This window comes from Mustela nigripes, chromosome 3, assembly GCF_022355385.1.
Source record: "Mustela nigripes isolate SB6536 chromosome 3, MUSNIG.SB6536, whole genome shotgun sequence".
Lineage (NCBI taxonomy): Eukaryota > Metazoa > Chordata > Mammalia > Carnivora > Mustelidae > Mustela > Mustela nigripes.
Window position 1 is genome coordinate 18,774,665 of NC_081559.1, and position 26,546 is coordinate 18,801,210.

Consider the following 26,546-nt stretch of genomic DNA (forward strand, 5'->3'; position numbering starts at 1 on the left):
AGTGTAGTACAACTTACCAGTTCCATGCCCTGGCACTGGCTGGGCCAGTGCCCACATCGGGCTCTCTGCTCAGTGGGGAACCTGCTTCCCCTCTCTCTCTCTGCCTGCCTCTCTGCCTACTTGTGATCTCTGTCTGCCAGATAAATAAATAAATAAAATCTTTAAAAAAAAAAACAAAAACAAAAAAACCAACCTATGAGCAGTTGGGATTCATCCCAGAAATACAAGGTTGGTTTAACATCTAAAAATCAAACGATGTAAAAGACCATATTAATAGAATAAAGGACAAAACCAACATGATCATCTCAGTAGATGCCCCCCAGAAAAAGGAAAAAAAAAAAAAAAAGGATTAGACAAAATCCAACATCTCTCTGTGATAAAAAGTATTTGACAGACTAAGAAAAGAAGGGAACTTCAACAGATACAGGCTATCCATGGAAAAACTCAGTCAAAAGTACATTTAATGATGAAAGATCAAACGTTTTATACTTAAGATCAGGAACCAGACAAGGATGTCTGTTCTCAACACATCAATTCAACATTTTACTGAAGGTTCTAGCTAGGTCGACTGGGCAAGAAAAAGAAAAACTGATAATGATGATGACAAGATTTGGTATATGAAAAAATTGAAAACATTTTACTAAGATGAAAGCCAGAAAAAAGTATATTTTAATCAAGACTTTGTAATTATATCCATGTATATTGCTTGTACTCTTGGAGAGGCTGTGACTAACATGAGCAAGTTCAGAGTTATGGAAACATTTATCAGGAATCCCATTCCAAATAAGGTAAAAAGGTAGTGCTAGTGTTAGAGCATGTAATAAATACTTCATTTCAAAAGAGAGAAGTATAATGTATTTTTATTGATAATGAGTTTCTCTCACTTTTCCCCTATCTACTAAATATATTAAATACTCTGAGTACATACTCAAAGCACGTTGAAAGAGTACCATTGAGTAAGATGCCAGGATATTAGGCTGCTTAGGCATCCACATATTTCAGTCTGGCCCTGCTTTCTGCAGGTACTCTGGGTCATGGCTACTCCCAAGTGGAAAAAAGAGGACATTAGTCTGATGGGTCTGGTCCAGGTCTCCTTGTATTGGATCACAAAGGACTCCATACGGATATGGGACTTAGCATCAGATCAGAACAAACCATTGCCCTCTGCTGCTGAAACTGAGGTCATTGGGCACATGAAGATGAGAATCTGGCTGTCTTTCCATAACAATTCTTTAAGGTACAAGGAAAGCCATGTAAGGGACAGGGCTACTCTGACATCTTAAGAGTTTGTGAAGTAAAAACATGAAAGCCAGTAATATTCACCAGAGGCCTCGAACTGTCTCAGGTCTGAGAGCTCTCTTTGTTTTCTTCCTTAGAACATTGACTATGGCAGCTATCATGTTGATTTGGGGTTGCTGGCCAATGCTGGCTTTGAACTTGCCAGATCTCCCCTGGCTAACTCAGACCTATCCTGACAAATCATCTTAAATTTTGCTGGAGTCTTTGAACTTTGCTTCTTGTCTGTGCTTTAGCCTTACAATTAACCCTTCCAACTCTAGTCTCCTTGACACTGGGCATTTGGGGCCTCCTCTTCCTTTTACAACTCTTTCTGCATCTCCAAATGGCTTCCTTCTAAATCAGCTCTGAAATCTCAGAGTAAAATAATGTGTTGGTCAAAGCATGATACGAAAAAACAGAAAAATGACTTTTCTTCTTAAATATGTCCAAGATTTTTAGCTTCTCCAATCTCCTGAGTCCCAGAAACAACAGCAACATTAAAGAAAACAAACAAACAAAAAAACCAATGACTATTCAAGTATTTCTCAGTTGTGCTCTGAACTTTCCACTTTGGAAGTGCAAAATGAAATAAACATTTTAGCAAATATAAGTATTTCAGTGGACTGGGTGCTCATACTAACTATTTCAGAGATCTCCCATCTTTGAAAAACTTTTTTATTAATAATTAGCACTGCAGTCTTGATATGAAAACTATAAACCCGAGAACAGACACGAGTGAATTTCATAAGCAAAATCTCTTTAATAATTTCCCTGAAGAAAATGCTTGAAATGCCCTTTAGAAAGAGCTTGGCATGATTCCATATCACCCTTCCTGAAGTATTCGAGACTGCTGGGCAATGAAGAGGAATCCTACCATGAATGGTGACTGAGCAATGGCACCCAAATTTCATGTTTTCTGGATCAGCACCACTTTTTTTTTAAGGTCTCGAATTTTTACTTCTTCTAAATAAGGATTTGAAAGACAAACACCCTATTGACTATCACTATCATTTCACGAGAAAGTAATGGGATTTTAAAACTAAAAATGTAGATAGAATATGATTTCAGAAAAAATTTTTTTAGCCTATATGGTGGTATTAAAAATACCCCACATTGTATTATTTTTCTCCTTTCTGTATAATCTAGTGAAAACTCCCCCCGCCCCCAGATGAGCCCTCAATCCATAGAGGGAAGGTAGGGAACTTTCTGATTAGAACGAAGGAATCTCTCAATGTTGCCAAACCCACTGCTTTAAAGTTAACTTCAAAATAGAAGAATCAGGACAGTGTTTCCCAAACTTGAGTCATGTGAAAACACTTTCACAAACGTTGTCATAGCTGCATCCCACCTGCGATATTTACTTAATGCTTTGTTTAGATGGAGTCATTTGTTGACTCAAGTAAGTTTATTTAAAAATGAAGGCCTTATATGAATACCATAAATGGAAACCAGTATCCCTTGCCATAAAATCAAGATAACACAACTGGCTGGAAGACGCTGAGCCTCCTGCCAACTCTGTTAAGAAAAAAAAAAAAAAAGATCAGCAGGTGTTAAGGGTTCAAGTCACAGCAGCACCAGAATAAATCTTTGTTTAATTTAACCTCAAGGACAGAAAGAGAATTGAAGGGAATAATTTTCGCATAATGCAATTAAATGTCATTTAATGCCATGTCCATGTACTGTCTGAAGCATCTCTTGTACCGACCAATATCGTTTTGGTAGAAATTCCACGGAATTAGAGGTGTCCTTGCACAGTAATTAAAAGCACTGGTTAACCTGGCCTTCCTGAGTTCAAACTCTGAGACTCTTCCATGTACTAACTGGTGACTTTGAGCAAGTTATTAACCTGCTCAGCCTAAGGTTTTCATCTAAGAAATGGGCTTAACCATAATACCCACTTCACAGGCTGGTTGTGAGGGTCAAATGATGAGATACATGTAAAGCTGGCAGAACTGTAAATAGTACAGTATGTGCTCAAAAATGTTATTTTTTTTAAAGATTTTATTTACTTATTTATTTGACAGAGATCTCAAGTAGGTGGAGAGAGAGAGAGAGAGGAGGAAGCAGGTTTCCTGCTGAGCAGAGCGCCCAATGCGGGGCTCGATCCCAGGAGCCTGGGACCATGACCTGAGCCGAAGACAGAGGCTTTAACCCACTGAGCCACCCAGGTGCCCCAAAATGTTGTTCTTAATATCTCACACTTTGAGGAATGCCAAATGAGGATACTGAAGGCCTATATTAAGTTGTATCAGAAATATAGTAATATAGCAACATATTTCTGGAGAGACAGAGAGCTAGGGAAGAAGAATGACCATTCTTTAGTAATTTGGATTAAAAGAGTAACTCCGTACACACGCATCTATGGTAATTTATTGCTTATTTGGCTTGTTTCCTTCCATGCCCCATTTCCTTGGCCAAGAGCACTGCTGTGATATATTTTTGCCTTTAAGGCATAATACACAATGCCTTTGACACAGAAAGGTCACGTCATACGAAAGGCTTTCAGGATCTTAACCGTAAGTTGTTACTTAGGTAAACAAGGTCACCTAAATATATGAGGCTTTTAATTATGAAATCAGTGTCCCCTCTATTTGGTGTAAACAACAGAAGTAACATAGGATTTAACCCTCAGAGAGGCTACATGTTATGATTTAATTCATATTGCGAAATAGAGTGAGGGAAGACTTACTCATCAGTAAATCATCAAATAAATAAGCTAACATCAAAAAGCAGTCATTCTAGGGGGCTCTGGAGATGGATTAGTTGGTCCTGAACAAGAAAGACATATATTAACATATCCTAAGCTGTTGCCTTTCATGTGTTTCATCCCTTTTGTCCCTGGAACTATATTTAGTACAGAGGGAACAACAGTGCTGCCAGGGCAGTTGAGTAGAAAGAGAGGGTATTAATTTAGTAGCTCTTGGTCAAGGTTAGGTAGGGCAAGAGATAGTGGACAAGTACACATTGAGTTTGTTAAACTACAAGATAAGGTCATTTGGAAATTTATAGTACTCTCCAGACCCTGTGTTGGGTCTACCTTGATGGTGGCCTCATTTACAAGGATCTGGATTTAAAAAATACCTGTCTGCTTCAGTCCCTGTCCACTTCCCAGGGAGGAACCGTCTCTTCCATCTCTCGGACCTGCTTCTTGAGAACACCTTTATTGCTCCTTCCTCCTCTCCATTCAGCTCTGTTCCTTCCTCCAGTGCCCCAAGTTGAACGCGTCAGGTTTTTCCTTTTGCTGTCATCATCCCCCATTTGTGAGTGGCCTCCCTTCTCCTACAGACCTCGGGATTGTTAGGTTTCTTCTGATCAGGCCAAGTCCTCATCCTCATTTCTTCCGCTTTTTCAGAGGGTTGCTTGGCTTTTCTATTGAATTCTGCATCAAATGTTAACTATTCTTTCTTAAAAATGTTATCTGTCCTTTCCCACTTCTCTCTTCCCACACTGTCGAGGACAATTTTTGTAAATTCCTTCACTCTACTTTTATTATGTCTGTAAGCAATAGAATGTTCCAGATGCTGGAAGTGGAATGAAGTCACATCTTCTAATCTCCCCTCACACCTTTTCCCTAGGACCTACTCCTTTTAGAAAGCTTGGCTTGAGTACTTTAGGGGAGACCATGAAGAGCAGAAGAAACTCCGCTGCAATACAGTAAATTCCTTTCCCCATTGTTTACTGAGTTTGCACAGGTCTGGGGGTCTAATCGAAAAGTGCCCAGGGGCGCTGGGCTGCCTCAATGGTGGAGCATGCAACTCTTGAACTTGGAGTTGTGGGTTCAAGCCCCGCACTGGGTGTGGAGATTACTTAAAAAATAAAATCTTTTTTTCCTTCCTTCCTCCCCCCTCCTTTTTTTTTTTTTTTTTTTTTAAAGAGTGCCCAGGATTGGAGCTCATTAAACCTTAACTACTAGCAGTGGCTCTAACTTTCAGTGAGTTCTACACCTTATCTATAAATGGTCTCTATGTTCTGGAAATGAACACTTGGAGCTATTTGATTACAATGATCTGAATGGCTCATTTATGAAAATACAGTAGTGTCCTAGAAACATCACTTTACCACCAAAATAAGGAGCACAATTTCCACAGACATTCAGGCAGAGTCTGCAGCATGCCAGGTGGAGTTCAAGTGCTAGGGGTACTAGGGAACAACTCGGGCAAGGCCCGGCTCTTCTGGAGCAATGACTTCCTGTGAGTATTTAAAGGCCAAGGAAAATGATCGCCATTGTACTGGTCAAGGAAACCAGGTTAAAGCCATCCTATTAAGAAGGTCCTTGGTGGATATGCCACTGTGTTAACAAAAGCTCCACCTCCCTGAACTAGGATACATATTTAAGAGTAGGCAGGTTAAAAAAAAAAAAAAATCCTAACCCAACCCAAAAGATAATGGGAATCATCTGTTCTGTTCTCATGTGCAAACCTATAATTTATGGAAAGATGGGAAAGAGAAAGTCCCTGAGGAGACCAGGCCAAGTTCTGTGGTGAAAATGCAACTGTATTCAAAGCTCAGACTGGAAGAGGCGGGTGGAGAGGAGCAAGAAGCCGCAGTAAAAATAACATGGCTGCAGGCAGTCGGCTCCCTTTCTTCTCCGTTCTCGACGCCATTCCTGGGCCATTCCTGGGCCAAGCTGCCTTCCTCCCTTGCCCCTGCCACCCCAGCCCTTCCCCATTCATAGGTTATTAATTTTTCCTCTGTGCTTTTCATTCATTTTTAAAGAATTCTGAACTAGCTGTAATAATCACAATGGTCACAGGTAATGTCAGCAGTGTAAATTATAGGGCATCTCAGGAAGCAGGGAGTTAACATCACATGAGAATATGTGTTAATGAAATGGGAGTCACCAGGAATTTTCGAATTATGAAAAGGAGACCATTTCCCTAAATATATGACCGTGTATAATATATATTTGTACACACTTACATATAAAGTAATTTACTACCAAGAATATGCTGTAAGACCTGATAGTAGAAAAGGCGAACATTCTTAAATGCAATGTTACAGGCAGTATCATTCTGCCAAACTCAGATTTTTTAGTTTTATCTCAATATCACGATAGCTACATGTTGTCTTTTTTGATACTTCTGTTGGCTGTTATCACTTTCACTTTAGAAACCACATTATAAAGCTATGAGTACTAATAAATCAACTATTTTATTTTTTTATTTTTAGAGCAAGGGAGAAAGGCAGAGCAAGGGAGAAAATATTTTTTTTTTAAAAAGATTTTATTTATTTATTTGACAGACAGAAATCACAAGTAGGCAGACAGGCAGGCAGAGAGAGAGAGGAGAAAGCAGGCTCCCTGCTGAGCAGAGAGCCCCATGCGGGGCTTGATCCCAGGACCCTGAGATCATGACCTGAGCCAAAGGCAGAGGCTTTAACCCACTGAGCCACCCAGGCGCCCTGAGGGAGAAAATCTTAAGCAGGCTCCACGCCCAGCTCGTGAGTCCAGTGCGGGGCTTGATCTCACAACCCTGGGATCACGGCCTGGGCTGAAATCAAGAGTCAGACTCTTAACTGACTGAGTCATTCGGGTGCCCTCAACTGCTATTTTAAATGTATTTTTTTAAATGCCAATATTGGGGCGCCTGGGTGGCTCAGTAAGTTAAGCCTCTGCCTTCGGCTCAGGTCATGATCCCAGGGTTCTGGGATCGAGCCCCGCATCGGGCAGATCTAGGCAGGGAGCCTGCTTCTCTCTCCCTCTGCCTGCCTCTCTGCCTACTTGTGATCTCTGTCTGCCAAATAAATAAATAAAATCTTAAAAAAAAAAAAAAGTAAAATGCCAGTATTAGTGTTTTCTGCTGGGCCATTTGAAATGGCATTTTTATTACACTATTTAATATGCTCACATACTTCAATAAAAGTTCAATATATATGTTTTTGATTGGCTCCCTTATCAGCCATGGAAGGTAAATTATTATCCATGTCAGAGATGGAGAAACGGGTCATCTAAACTAGAAAAGATTGGTGGTAGTGGTGGAAAGAGGATGTGAAATATACACCAAACTGTCCAGGCAGGGAATTTTCTTTCTTTCTTTCTTTCTTTCTTTTTTTTAAATTAAGATTTTATTAATTTGTCAGAGAAGGAGAGACCACACAACTAGGGGAGCGGCAAGCAGAGGGCTACGCAGGGAGCCGGACGTGAAGCTCGACCCCAATGTCCTGGGATCGCGATCTGAGCCATCCAGGTGCCCTCCTTTCGGTTTCTAATGTCTGTTGAAGTGTTCTTACTATTCATGGATAGCTTTAACTGCTAGAATAAAACAGAGAAAGAAAGCACCCCGGACAGGGTGCGTGATAAAGCCTCATTACAGTGTGTAAATTAACTGAATTTTGTTAATATGACTGAGGGACTTTTAACAATTGCAGCCCCAGAGTACTCACTAACCGCCAGCCGTTCCTCAGAACACTTGATGTATCTGGGACTCCTTTAATCTCACAATCTTATGTGGGGAAATACTTTAATAATCCCCACTTTACAGATAAGGAAACTGAGGCATAACAAGTTTAAGTTATTTGCTCAAGGTCACACAGCAGGTAAGGGGCGTGGCTAAGATACAAGCCCAGGCTCCTTGGCGCCAGACTCCAGGCCCTCAACCATTACAGTAGTACACTGCCTTTCAAAGCACATGCTTCAGTCCTCCAAACTCAGGACTAACCAATCCTAAAGAGAAACAAAAGATCAATTTAGTGAACTCTTCAGTTCACAAATGCTCACGTATGCAGTAACACAGCTTGAATTAATGCACAGCCCCTTTTGAGCCCATTCTCAACCTTGTCTTCCTCTTCCTGTAACTGATTCATTCATTCACTCTTTATTTATTGGGCACTTCCTCTTGCCCAGGCATTGTTTTCAGTAGTGGAGTCCAGGATGAATAAAGACTTGCATTCAAGGTTGAATTTTTCCACTTATGGACTGTTTTTATTTTCATTTATTTAAGTGAGCACTACACCCAACATGGGGCTTGACCTCACAACCGTGAGATCAACAGTTGCATGCTCTACCGAGCCAACCAGGTACCCCTTGTGGATTATTTTTAAAGGTCGTTACAAGCAGGCCTAAGAACAAAGTCAGGTAACATTTTGTTGGGGGGTGTACAGCATAGTCTTGGCAAGAATCTTAAAACTGCATCTTCTCTGCTCCCAGCCTGGGAACTGGGCAGGCATCTCCATATCCTGGGTGGGAGGGGTTGCTCATTTTCTCCCAAATATATTTTCTGTCCACTCAGACGACCCCTTCAGCACTCTGCCCACCTGGAATGTGTGTCTTGTCTTACACATATTTTGAATCCACCATACCACAGAGCATAGTACCTAGCACTTAACAACTACTTAGAAGGTCATGAAACGCAGTCCAAGTCAAGAAGTGCTGGTGCTTTCCTGTGGTGCTCATAATCATTGTTTTTGAAAGAGGCTAGCATTCTTTTTATTGCGGTAAATATAACATCATTTTTAGGTCTATCTCCTAATTCCTTTTGATTGGTTATACTTCACTGATTTCAGCTTCTCCTCCACTGGTAACCATTTCATGGGTAATAAAATCACAACTGAGGCAATTAGTTGGTTTTCCTAAATAGCATATCTGGCCTCATTAGCACCTTGGGAAGAGAAGACTTTAGTCTTTGTGGTGTCCCCCCTCCCCGCCCCTGATGGATTCAGAAGCTCGCTCCAAGGTCTGAAGTTTCTTTGCCTTCCTCATCTGAAGCAGCTGAAGCAACTGGTCCCCCTCCCCCTGCATTATCCCCTTCTGTCCACCCCGTCAGTGGGGTGGAGACTCACAGCTCATAAGTGTGCTGAAGAAAACCCCAGAGGCAGAAACGAGAATAACTTGCTCGTGCTAACAAAACAAACAAGAATACACAGTAGGGGCCAAGACCTCACAGTAGCTGAGTTCCAAATCTTCCCTTATCCCGAGGAGACAGACTGCCTGCCTCTATTCTAAGCTCAGGCAGTGTGGCTTAAGCAAACTCCTAGAAGGAATTCAAGCCTCAAGATCCATTTTCAGCTTCTCCCAGATCCCCGTGTGCCTTTTTACCCTCACTCCATCTTGTCCAGCCAAACGTGAAAGCTTGTGTAAAGACCATTACATGTCTCACTTTGAAAGGACTTGAATGCCCTTATGAACTAGCTTCTGGCTAAAATCTTTAGTCCCAAGGAGACACAGAAAGCAGCAGCCAGTTGGAAAACAAAAAGAGTTGTTATCTTTATGTCAAATTAAACTCAGATCTGCTTAATATCTTGGCCAACTTATGCCACAACTATCTTGGCCCTTTCCGCTACCCCAAAGCCTTTTGTGGCCAACATGTACCATTGTGCTGCTGTTTGACGCTGTGCCAGAAGCCTTCTGTGCCAAAGCCAAGGAACACCCTTCCTTCTTTGGGTTGTGGGGTAGCAGGGGAGGGTTTCTAATTCCTTTTGTGACCACTGACTAAGAGCTGAGCGGTCAACAATTTGGTAAATTATATACACACCTAAAATGTCAGCTGCATCAGATTTTTGTTCTCTATTCTTCCAGTAGCTGAAAGGAACCTTTAGGCTGAAGGCAATTCTAGAAGAGTTAGGTTTTCTAACCACATTCTGTGGGAGGGATGCTAGCAGAATTCCAGGCACACAGGATCTTGAGCAGCAAAGAATCACTGATAAGGACATATGCCAATGATTTAAACCAATGCCAAGGAATGGGAATTAGCCAGTTATGGACACACAAGTGCATACATACACACACACGAAGAGGAAAAGATAGAAGCTCTACCACAAAAGCCCTTTTTGGAAGCAGACTAGCTATAAATATATAAACACCACTGACACAGGTCAGCCATAGCTATGGATCTAGAATATGCTAAGTCCAAACTTTTAAAAAACAAAACAAAACAAAACAAAAAGCAAATTCGTAGTGTCATAAGTCTGTATGTAATTAGTATGCTTTCTCTTTGGGACTGTAATATATTCTGAGTGTTATCCAGTTCTTTGTTCTGGAATTTTGCTGTTTTTGATGACTACTGGCCACTGGGCTGGAAGGAACAAAAATATTGTGACCACCATGGCAGCGGTTAAAACTGACCTGTAGAGATTTTAGGGCCTATGGACTATTTGGGGGAATCTGGGTAGGAAGCTGGGTCTGACCACTACGATTGCAGCATCTGTATGGACTCTCCTGGGCACTACTCTGAGGCTAGTGATGGGCGCATTTACCTAGTTTTGTTCCCCTCTTTGCCTTCTATTCCCTCCTACCCAGTGGTAAGACCTGGTGGAGCTTCAGCAGTGGTACGGCGTGGCCTTGCTGTCAGGTGGGTCTGGTACCAGGATGCTTCCGGAAATAATGTTAGTGCTGGTGAGAAATAGTACAATGGGGTGGTTCAGAGTGTGTGTCCATTGGAGAAGAGGTCCTTCAACTGCAGGGGTAATCAAGCAGCTGGTCATAGTTGTTATTCTTTGATTTGATCAGTCTGAAATATTTCATACAAAACTGACACAGAAGAGGAAATGTGCTAGAATAGGGCAGCTTGTATTTGAATTTCAGCGCCTGCACTTTAGCTAGATGACTTTAGGCAAGTTCCCCTCATGTGTACAGGATGGGTAATAATATCACCTTTCTCAGAGGGCAACTGGGATTAAATGAGATAATCCATGTAGGTTTAGAACACAGTCCGTCCTAAAGTAAGCACTCTGTAATAAAAGTGACATTTTTTGAACATGTAATAAAAAATAGCTACGATTAATTAGTACAATGTTCTCATTTTATAAAGACCAAGCACCAGAGATACGTAGCTTGGTAAAGGATGAACTATGTTCACCCTGGGTCAGAGGTTTCCCCTGTACTCCCTCCTTGACCAAGTGCGTGAAATGAAAGGCCCCTTGCCCTCAGTGAGTCTGGGCCCCAACAACTCTGGGGTGAAGCAAGCGGACCAAGAGTCCTGGCCCTTTCTCTCTCCTTCTGTCTGTCCGATGATCAGTCCCTGCCCCCCAGCTGGCAACCGGCAGAGAAAGGAGAAAAAGATGAAACCCATATCCATTGTTTTATTACCTGGGATTGCCTAGACCTTCTCTCTGCACCCTGACCTCTGCTCCAGCTGAGAATCCATTCAACAGCATCCTTCCCCTGATTCCCTTTTTCTTTCTCATAAGCCTTCCCTTAGGACGCCCAATTCTTCCACTGTCCATTACCTGACTCTACCTGTAGCCTGGACACACACACCGATATCCAGTTCACCAGATGACCCGACTGATGTGTGCATTTTAGGAGCAAATTCACTAGGTGGCATATTACCTTCTGCACATTTTTTACTGGCCAACTTTTGTGTGCTGGGCACTACTGTGCCATGAGATGTTAAGGTATTAGGAAGTTAATTTGTCTTTGAGGGCTATATACAATTAGTGTATTTCACTTGTTTTGTAGGCTGTCCTTCAGATTCTATTTGTGAAAAATGCTTAAAGTCTTAAGCATCCTATTTAAGGATCTTTCGCAAATGGAAATCTTGACATTTATCCCTTGGAACTGAAGGAGCGGGTATCTAGCCTTCATTCCAGGTTTCTTGCGATGCCCAGAGCCCAGTTATGAAAACTGGCAAGGAAGTCCCAGAAAGTAGATAGGTAAATGTAGAGTGGCTCCTACAATTTAATCACTTCTCAAGGATCATGCAACTAGGTTCCCAGAGCTGGGAGGGGCTGTAAAAATTGTTTAATTCAACCTTTCCCTTCACACATCAGGAAAGTTAGGGCTCCAGAAATAATGCAGTAAAGAATATGAGATCCTCTTGCGAACAGATTTGTGCAAAGCCAAAACTGGAGGAAAAAAGTGGTCCAAGTTCAGTGTCCTGTGTGAAATTGTTATTTAAAGATGCCCTATATCTTTAATACATGGGTTATAACAGGGTTGAGAATAATCCCCTCAGGGGTTAAAAATCCATTAAGAAAAAACACCAACTTATTTTTGTAAAGCCATAAGAAAAGACAGGGATGGGGATAGTTTCAGAGTTAAGCTGTGTTTCCACTCCTAAGATTTAATGGAACACATGCATCCAGGGAGATGCATGGAATTTAAACACAATTCAACATCAGTTAATTCTAAGAGTAAAGGTCCTTCAGCCCCGCTCTCTTCCACCTGCACGTTAAAGGAAGCTAGAAAGCCAATTACACTCACAGCAGGGCCTCTCTCCAACTGCAAAGGAAGAATGTACTGCAAATTCTCCGTGTGCTTTACAAGCTAGTAAAACTATAATTGCAGGTGGGAAAGAAACATGGGTTCTCTTTGTTTCTGCCAACAGCTCAGTCTGGTAAGCTCCGCCCTTCTATAGCTACAGAAACAGTGTGGACTCAGTATTTTTTAAGCTCAAAAAATGTACGTTCTATGATTCTACAAAACTTAAAGAATGCATTTTGTTAAAATTGAAAAGATAATCTGTGTACAGCCCACCAAAACGGCACGCAGTCTTCCAAGAGACAGGTGCTGAAGGCGCCTACCTTTGGGGAAGCCAAAATTCAGCTTCTGGTTCATGTGCTAAAGGCCTCTTAGCAAGACCAAAGAAGGCTGGTGAGGCTAGACCAGCATGTGATTCTGACTTGTTCTATCTAGTCCAGTCCTCAAGGGAGGTCTCACTGCCTGGCCAGGAAAGGAGTGGGGGTGGGAGGCTCTGGAAGAGTAGTTCCCCTGTGGGGCCACTGGGGAGGTCCTGTCTAGGACCACCCTGGAGGCAGGAGGAAGCCCACCCAGGGTTCCTCTGCTTTCCCTATCAAGGTGCTGGTCCATGCAGTGACTGGATAGCTGCTGCTACAGTAGGACCCGTGGCTGAGTGCCCATTCAGGATCAAAGAGGCTAAACAGGTAGATCAAACAGGACTTCTGTGTGGTGGCTGCCTTCTGGTGTCCACAGAGGTGGTGACTTGGTATTGCCCGAGAAAGCCAAGGCAGGCCATTTACGAAAGGTCGCCATGTCCTAGCCAACGCTAACCCCAGCACTTGTGCCACTAGTGAAGCTGGTCGCTCCTAAGCTCTGTGTGTCCGTGTTCTAAGGGCTTTACATGTCTTCACTCCTCTAAGCCTCAGAGCAACTTTTGGGGGAAGGCACTATCATTGTCCCCGACTTTGGAGATGAAGTGCTTCTTGAGCTATGAAGAGAAGGGACTTGTCCAAGGTCAACTAGGGAGTCTGGAGAGAGCTGGCATTCGAATGTGGGCAGCCGGGCTCCAAGTAAATCACCCTGTACCATCCAGCCCCTCTGCAGTGCCCAACATCGGGTATCCTCCCCCTTTTGGAGACCTTTTCTCCAGGCAGAAACTTCATTCTCCGGTGGCCTCACACTGGCCTGCTGGTCTCCTAAAGGCTCCTGACAGCCATCTTAATTCTGATTTCTATTTAATTTTCCACCTCACAAAGCAGTGCCAGAGAAAGGGAATCTGGTGATACCTTCTGAATATGATTTATGAACCAACAGCCGAGGAAACGGAGGGCCTCCTTGCTGCCCCCTGACCTTTGTCTTCGGCCTTCCTAATGTTTGCATTGCTGCCCTGACCCTGCAAAGTGACCTGGAGTAGCTCGCCTGTTTCCTTGTGTGTGTCTACTTTCAGAGCCCAGCTGTCAGCCTGTGCAAGTCTGTCCGTTAGCATCTCAAGGGTTTAGGATGGGGTCTGGAGCCTTTTGAGAAGCACAATCTAACACCAACCTCCAAATTCCTTCTCGTAATTGAGCATTCATTAGTTTTGTCGGAACAAAAGCAGGCATTCTCTATTATAAAGCAGAGGTCAAAACCAGTGGCTGTGTTTTGTTTGGCCTGCAGAGTGTTTAAATATTGAGAAATTTCACATAAAAATACGGATTTCCGGCTTCTCTTGGAAAACGAAAGAGATGACAACTCTGGGGCTACTGGAAAACAGCTGTCCCCTTCAGAGGGGACAGTTTCTCATCTCTAGTTTCTCATCACGACCTGAAGTCTCCAGTTGGGCCTGCCTCGGGCAAGGATGCTGCTTGCCTGGCCCCTGCAGCAACCCTGTTCGAAAGCCATATGGGTCTCCTTTAAATGCAGAATGGCATGGTTAGGCTGCCCCTGCAATGTGCTTGGCATACCAGTACAGAACCGGGAGAGAATGTTCTCAGAGGACAGGCGCTTTAATCCTGGCCCCGGCCCTGGCACGGTAAGTGCCTAGTACATAATATACCATTTATCACTTGCTTCTTGTATGGACAGATGAATGAATGGCTCTCGGGAAAGAAGTGAATTTCTGAGTGACAAGAAACCTGTTCAACAGCTTACAGAAGTCCAGGCTTATTAATGCTTCAGCAGCTTTCTGAGTGACTCGTACTGCTCCCTGTACCTTTCCTTGATTTGTTGGGCTATAAAGATCTCCCCTGCTGTCAAAAAGATTTTAATCCTGTTTAAAATTCCCGGAGCAAATGTGTTGATGGTTCACTAGGATTTAGCCAGAAATTTAAAAACAGACAATAACAGAGGCTGCCCCAGTTAGCTGCCCCCAGAAAGATGGGGGCAATATCACTTGAAAAGCAACAAGTTCCAAATGTAGACCAAAGTGCAGGCCACGGTCCCATGCAGCCAACGGTGTGGTTAAAGACACGTGCGCTAATGCTGTCTTGGGAGTCTGCCGTCCTGCTCCAGCTCTGCAGCAACATCAAGTGAATGGACTTTGTGGAAATACTAGAAACTTCCTTAGCCTTCAACACCTGGCTAGACAGCCTTCTCATGATCCCTCTGGGCCCTTGAGGACCAACTACAAATGTGGCAGAGTGGCTGGCATCAGGGGTCCTCAGGGGTAAAATCCTGCTGGATGTCTTTAGGTTGAGCACAGTCATGGGCGGCCTCTACCAGAAGTTCTTGGCACAAAGACAAAGTACAAAGAGTTTGACCGTAACCAGGAAGAATCACTAGTCTTTTTCTGAGAAAATGAGCTCCCTCAACTTCAGGGCCAGCATAGCTCTGGGCACCCAGTGTGTACTTCATTAACATCTGAATGAATGAATAGGGAGGGACACCCAGCCAAGCCTCTGGTGACTGAGAATTTGGCTCATGTTTCAGGAGCACAGGTGGGATAGAAAAATTATAAACTCCACACTCTGTGTAGCTCTAGCCTGGAGACTCCTTCACAGATTTTTTTCCTCACATTCATTTCTGAAGAAAGTGATTCCATCATACTCATTCCACAAATGTTTGTTGAGACCATTTATCAAAATAATCCTGAAGCATGCAGACAGAACGTTCTTCAAAAATGTCAAAGTCAGTCATGAAAACTTCTTCCTGCTTTCTTCCATGACAGAAACACTGTAGATTAGGTCTGAAACTACCAAGGCCTAAAAGTTCTCTTCCCATTCTCTTCCCTCCATTTCTGCCTATAGGCCCTCACATTTCAACTGAGATCACAGCCTCTAGGAAACCTTCTAACAGCTGAGTTACTTGTGTTCCAGTAACCACTGCTGCACAACAATGTACCCCAAACCTAGTGGTGTAAAACAATCATTTTCTTCTCAGATTCTGTGGGTCAGAAGTTCAGGCAGGATGTAGTAGAGATGGCTTTGCTCTGCTCTGTTCCTGTTGCCTCTGCTGAGAAGACTTTCAGCTAGAGGTGGGAATCCTTTGAAAGTATCTTCACTTCATGCCTAGTGGTTGATGATGGCTGTCGGCCTCTCCTCTGGTCTCTATGGGCTGGTTTGGGTTCCCTTAAAGCATGGTGGCTGTTTCCAAGTGTGAACGACCAGGCTGAAGCTGACCCAGCCTTGGAAGCCACATAGCATCCTGGCATCGCTTCCATGGTGACAAGTGCAGCCAAATTCAGGGAAAGGGAACACAGACGCCACCTCTCGATGGGAGGAACGTCAGAGTCACGATGCAAGGAGGGCATGCGGGATGGGAGATGCTGCGCAGCCGTCTTTGCAAACTATGACTTATTTCAATTGGAGAGAATGTGGCAGAAGTGATGGCTCATTGACCTGCGAGGCAAAGACCCAGCCTGGCTTTCACGGGCTCAGATCGCTCACAAGGCAGCCTGTGGCGATGCCCAGGTGAGGAGAAGCAGAGGCCTCCCACCAACAGCCAGCACCAACTGGCCACTGTGGAAGTAACTCATCTTGGAAACAGATCCTCCAGCCCGAGTTAGGGCTTCTTCCAATGACTGTATCTGGACTACAACCTCCTAACGGAGTCCAAGCCCAAAATGCCCAGTTAAACTGCTCCTAAATTCCTGACCCACAGAAACCAGGGGAGAAAAGGGTTTACTTTTGTTTCCGGTTACGGAGTTTTGGGGTAATCTGTTATACAGTGACACATAAGCACAGACTTATGCCCCACTGAGCAACCACCGTTGTGACAGCTACTTCTCTGACCACGTGGCAGCTTAGCTTTGCTGCCGGTCCATCTTGCCTGTTCCTAGGGATTAACAACATTTGTGTGTGAACTGGCAGGATGCGGGGCTGGGCAGGGAGGGTCTAATTCCACCAACGGTAAAATGGACACTAACCTCACTCTATGTCTTTGAAAGTAGGCCCTTGCCTCGTTAGTATTCTAGCTGCATTTTTATAAATGGGAAACAACAACAATAATACGGTGCCCAAATCAACAACAACCAAAAAACTTGGATGGTTGGAAGCCAGAGTAGAAGCAGGGCCAGGAAACTGGATTCCAGGAAAGTGATTTCAGCACGGACTGAGCCCCAGCCAGTTCTGCGGCTGCTACCTCATCTATTATCATGGTGTCTACGCTTCACGGGCTCCCCTATGACTTCTGAAATCCCATCTCAATCAAGCTCTTTCTCAACTGGAGCATGAGAACCTCCATCCAGTACTTACAACACATGGTCCTCTTTCTGGCCTGGGTTCCCAAGAAGAGCAAAACCTTGCTACCCCCAGTTTCTGCCACAGGCCTCGCCCTGCCCACCTTCCCCCATGCTTTACTGTGTCTGCGGACCAGGTGTGTGCATGTAGCCGGGTGCGGTGCCTGCGTCTGCAGACAGAGTGTTCTCGGAGCAGACAAAGACTAACCAGCTGGCATAAAGAGCAATCTGTACCACCACCTTGTGAAGCACCTGCTTAACTAACTGGCCCCATCACCAAAACACCAGAAAACCAGTAGTCAAGACTCCAAAGACTGAAGGCCTCCTGTTGAGGGGTCAGAAGAGCCGGGTTCCAGCCCCGGCACTTAGCAGCAGTTGCCCCTACCCTTTCCCCTGGGACCTGAACCCCCCCAGAGGACTGAGCACGAGGCCTCAACTATTCCGCAGCTGCTCAAGATATACCTCTCTGGAGAAACCGTGACTTTCCATTTGCTCTGGTGCCGGCCTGCCAGTTCTTCAAAGAAGAACGCTCAATTCCTTCCCTTTACCCCTGAAACACACGCTCACTTTTGAAAAATCTGCTTATTTTAAAAGGCATGATTTGTGCCCCCCCCAATAATTTATGGGCCTCTTTTCTAACTCACTGATAAGAACAGCTCTGGCTAAAGTAGCTAAAAGAGATTTAGTGAGGTTTTAATGGAGGCCTCATTCCCACCTTGCTCCAGATTACCTCAGAAGTTTCTGAAGGCAGTGACACAGGCCCGGGCCACGGAACAACACAGGCAAGCTGTCACACTTTGTTTTTCTGCTTGTTAAGTCCAAATGCTCCTAATTAGTTACCCTGCCCACTAAGGCCTGGGTGGACAATGGCGCAGGGATCAGGGGTGCTGAGAGGCTATGAATACAAGTTCCTCAGGCTGCTGAGGCTTGGAGACTGGTGACTCGGTTGTGGGCACTGAGGCGCTGTGTTCCTGTGGACTGTGGATTCAAAGATGTCAGCTTCGTGTGAATAAAGGTCATCACCTGTTGCTTCTTCGGTGAAAGGGCAGCTGTGCTGGGTGCCCACTTAGGCTCGGCCTTTGTGTGCTGACTCTGTGAACAGCGCCCACAGAGAATAACTTTCTCTGATTGTTTGCTTGGTGGGGCAGAGCTGTGCAAAATTGCTCACATACTTCCTCAAAGAAGAATTCAGCAAAGTCTGTTTTTAAAAAGTGGCTTTGAAATCTCCTAAGCATTGCCTTTTGGCGACTGTAGTCACTAGCTAGAAAACTAGCTAGATAATCTTCATGGTGGGACCACCATTTGTGTCGGTTTTCCCCCGGTGCCCATTTTGATAAATGTGTAGGTCACAGAGATGACAACTTCTAAGTCCTATGTGTGTGAGGGACTAGTGAAAAAATGAACTGAAAAGCTGGCTAGCTGTTCAGTACTGTTTAGTGTTCGGGAAGTTTGCAACAATGAACAACATGATATTATCCCAATGTATAATAAGTGTAGATCTTTAGTTTTAGAATTCTGTGCATTGTTTTACAGAGAAGCTCTTCTAATGTTTTGTTTAGGGGCTAACATTAAATTAGTTTGTTTTCCTTGGGGACAAAGTGTGCTAATAACTTTGGGACAGTGTATGTATTCATCCATACACTGAATGTTTACATGCCCAGTTGCTACGTGTTTACTGCTTTGGCATAGAACAAGCAGTTCAGACCATTCTAGGCAACTCTACAAAGGTGGCAACACATTTGATTTACTTCTCTCTTTCTCTATGGCTCTTGAGTGCTATGGGGCCTTCTCTACTGGCATCCTTCCCACTTCCCATCTCGTAAGTACTCCAAATTCCAGACTGTTCCATCTCTTTCATCATCACGTCTGTTGAAATTTATCTCCCCATGAATACCATCCTGTGTTTCTTTTTTTTTTTTTTTTTAAGATTTTTTTTTAATTTATTTATCAGAGAGAGGGGGTAGGGAGAGTGAGCACAGGCAGACAGAGGCAGAGGGAGAAGCAGGCTCCCTGCCAAGCAAGGAGCCCGATGTGGGACTCGATCCCAGGACGTTGGGATCATGACCTGAGCTGAAGGCAGCTGCTTAACCAACTGAGCCACCCAGGCGTCCCCCATCCTGTGCTTCTAACTTATTAATAAGACAAGAGAATTTGTGCCAAAATAATTTATTCTTCTCAGGTAGTATTTTATATTAACTGGAATCTAAATGCCTTAGCTGGAAGGTAAGGTCTAGTTTGGGTATTTAGGGCCTGGAGGAGGTGACTGTCCCACAAGCCGGTGTGGTAGGTGGTAGGCCGTGGAGGGGGCGGCGCAGAGGGGCTACTCAAAGCCGCTGCCTCACCCATGGGACCATCCAGTATCCTTTCTCATGAATCACACACGAATGGAATCATTCAGTGCTTAGCTTACATATGCCCCAAAGGGGAGTAACACCAGAAGATTTAGTCATTAGAATACATTTTAGGTTTTGTCACAAGAGCACAGGTAGCCAAAACTAAGAAGTTAAATCTGACCTTTCCTTTCAGTAAGTAGAAGGAACTTGAGAAGAATTCTCCTATCACTTACATAGTCTGAGGAATGAACTGTTAAACCAGAGTTCTGATTTGCTCCTTAAGAGCAACTATGACCTTTTGAACATTTAACTTACATATACTAATGTATTCTACTGGTACAATGTGGAATTTTCTTATCAGCAATGTAAGTAAGGAGATGGTCTGTCACATACTTCACAGGGAAAGGAGAGCGCTAATACAGAAAGCTAGTGTAGTCAGAGTTACGGTACTGTTCCTACTGTCCCATTGGGGCTTATCTTTTTTATTGTATTCCTATCTTAAAGTCTTCTCCTGGATTTGTGATTAATGCTAGATAGATAGAAAATAAGACACAAATTCTTTTGTACTTCCCCCTCCTGAAGTATCAAAGCAGGAGAAAGTTATAAAAAGTGCCTCAGTTTCCCCGTTCAAAACATGCCTCAACACTGTCCATTCATTCACAGATGCTTAGTCCTTGTCTACCATATGCTTTAGAAAGAACTGCTGTCAGTTACAAAACAAAACACTGCATTCACACCTCCTCCTCCAGAAAGTTTCTGCTTATGATTTTATTTTGTAAAAATTCAGTATATTACATTAGATTTACAGTCAAAGAGCATGGATTGGTAAGATTTTCTAACAGTATCTACTTGCTGAACAGAAATTCACCTGAAATTCTAAACTGAAGAAATGACAGGCTCAAGTCTGTGCCCCTCTGAGCTCCTAGGACGTGGAGAGCCTCTGCTGCCACCTTTTGCCTTCTTTGGACCTGCTACGAGGCAGAAGGAGTACTTGGTTCTGTCTTAGGTGTTACATGTTATAATGCTGCCAACTGATGAAAGGCAATGACTCTGTTGTTCAACTACTACCTTTACGAAGAGCTAGTAAAACCCAGCGAGCAACTTACCGACCGGTGAAATAAAAAGACAATTAGGGACTCGGCACCAGCATCAGCTACAAATTTTGCCAATCACTGGTGCTCCCTGGCTAATGGCAGGCAACTACAGCTCCCGGAACATCAGGAGGCAGTTCCTTTTGCTAAGCATCGTCTACTATTTGTTTCCTTGCATCCAAGTGGACAAAAGCAAAGCAGAAGACGCACAAAGGGACCAGTAAATTCAAATAATGAAAAGTGGGGAGAAAATGGTCTTGAATGTAACATCAGAAGCATGAAGGTAGTTTGAAATCTTCAGCCAAATAGTTGAATTGGGCCTATCTCCTAAACTTTGGGATTGTCACTTACAAAAATGAAAGCAGAGATACAAGAAGGGTGCAATTTTTTTGGTATGAGAATTTTTTAGCATCTTTACCTTAGGTATTATTAGTGTTTTGTGTACCGTATGACTTTAAGATTATTATATATATCCCCCTTTACCATGTGTAGTCAATTCGTACCTTTTTGATTTTTGGAGAGGAAGATGTCTACGTTTTGTTTTTTAAATGAAAGCTACTGGGAAAAAATCCAGTTTACTTAAGAGGAATTTGTAGAAAGCAATCTATTGCCTTTAGGAAGGATATTTATATTATCATTATTCAAAATCTATAACTCTTCAGTTACTTGTGTTAGCCTATCTTCTACTCCCTTGCAAAATTTATAAACAAAATTTATAAATTCATTTTTCTATAGTTATTTTATGTGATCTGTTTTTATAGAGACCTTTATTTTAGGAGTGTGGAGGGTAATGAAATGGCGGTAAATAACTTACTCTAAAACTCCTGAAGCTGACATGAAAGCGGACAACCCAGTGGTCAGACATTGGCCAAAATGGTACAGGACAATATGGGGCTGGCAGCCGGCTCCTCTAGTCAGGCTGGACTGCCTGCTGTCATGGACACTCTGTCACAGAGCAACAGTATTTTTTTTTCCTCTCGTGCTCCCTTCTCTTACATATTCACAAGAACAGTTCAGATTCAGAAAACATGCCTGACATTTACTCAGAAACCAAGGGAAAATGGGGTGGAAGGGCCCTTCAGTACTGATAGCCTAGATGCAGACAGATCAAAGCTAAATTCAATTTAGCCACCTCAGGCAGAAAAAGTAATTGAATTAAACTTCCTCTAAATATGATAAGTTTGGGGGATCTTAAAACCAGGCACAAAGAACCAGGTTAGAGTGAGCTGTTGCGGATTAAATGAATGCACCGAGCTCTAGCCCGTCCCCCCGCCACCCCTGCCAGGGAGTTTGATGAGCTGCTGATTGCCTCTATCACTTTACTACTGAGGCTGAAAACTGATTAAGCTGCTTATGGGGCTCCAGGGGCTAATGGGCTGGCCCACCAGGAATACTGCTGTCACTGACTTAAGGAAGCTGCGTGGCATATGTGGTTTGATTATTATAAGGGGGGAAAGTCCACAAGGCATAGGAAAGCTTTAAAAAGCAGGATTTATCACACCAAATGGATACACTACTTTGACACCCTAAAATGAATATGGAACTTCTCTGATTCTTTCTCTTCATCTGGCATAAAAACTCATTTTTGAAAGGCTTCCTCAAAGAGTATTCACTTTGGACCCCGCCCATTCTGTTTGAAACCACCTTAAAAGAATACGTCCAGGCCTTTAAACATACTTCTCAGGTGGCTCCTCAGATACTGTGTCAGGTAGAGTCCTAGAAAATAGGTGAGTGTCTGATGGATATTTTAATTGCGTCTTCTCCTTGCATGCCACTGGGCAATAGTAATTAAGAATAAACCTTTCGGGGCGCCTGGGGGCCTCAGTGGGTTTAAAGCCTCTGCCTTCCGCTCAGGTCATGATCCCAGGGTCCTGGGATGGAGCCCCGCATCTGGCTCTCTGCTCAGCAGGGAGGCTGCTCCCCCCCAACCCCCCCCCCCCCCCCGGCCTTCCTCTCTGCCTACTTGTGGTCTTTGTCAAATAAATAAAATAAAATCTTAAAAAAATAAATAAAATAAACTTTTCCCCACCCCGGCCAGCAGATCATTGCTGCTTGTTTATGTAGTAAAGGGTACGTGGGCCTGAACAAGTGGGAGGAGCTGATGTGTGCAAACACGTTAAGCCTGATGCACATGAGAAAATTAAAACCCTACCGTTCTCTCAGACCTTCCCAACTAAATGCCCTAAAACCACTTGTACCATTTAAAATAACTTTCCTCCCTCAGGGTGTACAAAGAAAACACAAGTCTTAAGTTAAAAAACAACACTTAAAGTAGTTTAAAGTCTTGAAAAATGACTGAAGGATTTGAACAGTTTTTAAGTGGACCTCATTTCCCTGGGCAAAACCACCAGTGAGGAAAACAACAAACAACAGAATTGGAGCAGTAGGAGATACTCTGGAAGTTGCCACAATTGTTTTTTCAATTAACTCTTGAAAGAATAGATACATAGAAAGTACTGCTTTCATTTAGTGTCTAAAAGCTTCTGAGGGAGTGAGTTGTTGATTTAAATGATTAACCAAAGCTTAACATATTCAGAACTTTGGGCTGAACAGACTAGATGTTGGTTTTCTTCTTGGTTGCTATCCTGGTCAGTCATTAAAAGGACAAGCACCAATACAAATTTTAAAAGATGATTTTGACTCTTATATGCTCTCTTATGTTTTATTAAACTTTAAAGTCCTCCAACTGTTTGACTTAAGCACAAGTCAAAGAGCTTCCTAGAGTCACTGCCTTTTAGATCTTTTTCTCCTTGTACAATTTTCTTGAGATATTCTCATACCATAAAATTCACTCTTAAGTATACAATTCAATGGGTTTTGGTATATTCACAGTGCAATGTGCACCCAGTGTGCAACCTTCACCACCATGTAATTCCAGGACATTTTCATCAGCCCCAAAGGAAACTCTGGGTCATTAGTAGTCACTCCTCATTCCCTTGGTCTCCCCACATGCCGGCAACCACTCAGCTATTTTCTGTCTCTATGGGTTTGCCTATTTTGGACATTTCATTTAACGGAATCATAAAACATATATTTTCTGTCTGGCTTCTTTTGGCTTGATGTTTTTATGGTTCACTCTTGTTGTAGCCTCTATTGTTACTTTGCTCCTTTTTATGGCCAAATAATATTCCATTGTCTGGATATACAAATTTTTTTTTTTTTTTATTTGACAGAGATCACAAGTAGACAGGCAGGCAGAGAGAGAGAGGAAGGGAAGCAGGCTCCCCGCCGAGCAGAGAGCCCGATGTGGTACTCGATCCCAGGACCCTGAGATCATGACCTGAGCCGAAGGCAGCGGCTTAATCCACTGAGCCACCCAGGCGCCCTGGATATACAAAATTTTATCTGTTCATCCACTGATGAACACTGGGTTACTTCTACTCTTTGGCTCTTAGGAGTATAGCTGCTCTGAACATCTTTGTACAAGTTTTATGTGGACACCAGTTTACAGTTCTCTTGGGCATACTCTAGGAGAGGAACTAATTACTGGTTCTTATAGTAACTGTTTAGCTTTTTGAGGGAACACCAAACTGTTTTCCACAGTGGCTCTACCATTTTACATTCCCACCAGTAATGGATGACATATCTAGTTTCTCCACCTATCTTTGCCAACATCTCTTACTGTCCTATAGTATCTTTTTATAATAAGGTTTTCCCCCATTTTGAATAGAAATTGATTATCCAAGCATATGAAGAAATTACCCCAATGATGGCAGAATTCAGTGCCTAGACCATAATCAACTAAGACACTTTCCCAGTGAGAAAGCAGAAATGAAATGGCCCTTCTGAGCGCTCACCTGCTGCAGATCAGCGAGGGAATACAGGTGGATCTGTTGAAGGAGGTATTCTCTGGGGAAAATTCTGAAAACAAGGACAGAAACATAAATGAACTGCGGTGCTGCCACAAAGCAAGTTTTGTCTCTTTCAAGATCCCTTTCCACCAATACTTTTCTTCCCAGCATTCTCTGAGAAACCTCTTAACAACACCCCTTTTCTTTACACAGATACTAAGATGGAAATAAAAGTTTGATCTTTGACTTTTTTTTTTTAAATTCCGAAATGAGTTTATTTCAGGACAAAAAGGAGTAATGCTCTGTTTTGCTGTTTTAACTGTGCAGTTGACATACAATATTCTATTAGTTCCAAGGATTCAACAGTGATTAAATAGTTGTATACATGAAGGGATCACCAAAATTATCATCAAAGTTGTAAATGAGCTATATTCTCTATGCTGTACACTGTATCACTGCTTATTTTATAAGTTTGTATCTTTTAATCTCCTTGCCCTCTATTATCCCTTACCCCATGCCACTCCCCTCTGTCAACCACCATATTATTCTCTGTCCCTATGAGTGTTTTATTTTGCTTTCTTAGACTCCACATGTAAGTAAAATCATATGGTATTTGTCCTCTCTGTCCTATTTTACTTAGTATTATACTCTCTAGATCCATCCATGTTGTTGCAAATGGCAAAGTTTCATTATTTTTTTATGCCTGGGTAATATTCCATTGTATGTATATGCTACCTCTTCTTTACCCATTCATCTACTGACAGATATTTAGGTTGCTTCTTATCTTGCTTGGTTATTGTAAATAATGCTGTAATGAATATAAGGGTGCATATTCTTTTCAAATTAGTTTTTTTCTGTAGATAAATACCCAGAAGTGGAGTTGATGGATCATATGTGTTTAATTTTAATTTTAATTTTTTGAGGAACCTACATACTATTTTCCATGGTGATGGCAGCAAATTACATTCCCTTTCCCCCAAATCCTCACCAACACTTGTTACTTGTCTTTTTGATACTAACCATTCTGACAGGTGTGAGTGATATCTCATTGTGATTTTGATTAGTGATGTCAGCATCTTTTCATGTTTCTGTTGGCCCTTTATGGAGAAATGTCTTCGGATCCTTTGCCTATTTTTTTAATTGGTTTGTTTTTACATTACTGAATTGTGAGTTCTTTATATATTTTGGATATTAACCCCTTATCAGTTATGTCATTTGCAAATATCTTTTGTCATCCAGTAAGTTATCTTTCCATTTTGTTGAGGGTTTTCTTCACTGCGTGAAAGCTTTTTACTCTGAAATAGTTCCATTTGGTTTTGTTTTGTTTTGTTTTTGCTTATGTTGCCCTTGCCTGAGGAGACAGATCAAAGAAATACTGCTAAGACCAATGCCTAAGAACCTACTGCCTATGTTTTCTTCAAGGAGTTCTGTGGTTTCAGGTCTTACATTTACATCTTTACCCAATTTTGAATTTGTTTTGTATTTGATATAAGAAAATGGCCCCGTTTCATTCTTTAGCATGCAGCTGTCCAGTTTTCCCAACATCATTTATTGAAGAAATTGTCTTTTCCTCATTGTATGTTCTTGCCTTCTTTGTTGAACATTAATTGAACATATAAGCATGGGTTTATTTCTGGACTTTTCTATTTTGTTCCATTAATTAATGTCTGTTCTTGTGCCATTGCCATAGTGTTCTGATTACAATGGCTTTATAGTATAGTGGGAGATCAGGGTATGATACCTTCAGCTTTGTTCTTCCTTCCAAGATTGCTTTCGCTCCTCAGGGTCTTTTGTGCTTCCATACAAATTTTAGGATTGTTGTTCCAGTTTTGTGAAAAATGCCATTAGTATTTTCATAGGGATTCTGCTGAATCTGTAGATTGGAGCTAGGAGATTTGGATAGTACAGATATTTTAACAATATTAATTCTTCCAGTCCATGGTACATCTTTCCATTTATTTGTTTCATCTTCAATTTCTGTCATCAGTGTTTTACAGTTTTCAGTGTATAGGTCTTTCATTTCCTCAATTAAATTTATTCCTAGGTATTTTATTCTCCTTGATGCAACTGTAAATGCAATTGTTTTCCTAATTTCTATTTATGATAGTTTTATTAGTGTATAAAAATCCAAGTGATTTCTGTATATTAATTTTGTATCCTGCAACTTTACTGATTCATTTATTCGAATGGTTTTTTAGGGAAGTCATTAGGGTTTTCTATATATAGGGTCATGTTATTTGCGAAGGGTCACAGTTTTACTCTTTCCAGTTTGGATGCCTTTTATTT

At 42.4% G+C, this 26,546-nt stretch overlaps 1 protein-coding gene across 3 annotated transcripts in view; it reads right to left on the minus strand.

The window, feature by feature from the left end:
- Window positions 1-26,546, minus strand: part of PLEKHM3 (pleckstrin homology domain containing M3) — a 179,934-nt gene that overhangs the window by 50,985 nt on the left and 102,403 nt on the right. For all 3 annotated transcript variants that reach the window (XM_059393342.1, XM_059393343.1, XM_059393344.1), the window contains one exon: window positions 24,267-24,330. In XM_059393342.1, coding sequence (XP_059249325.1) covers window positions 24,267-24,330 — 64 coding nt within the window. The remainder of the gene's footprint in view (window positions 1-24,266; window positions 24,331-26,546) is intronic.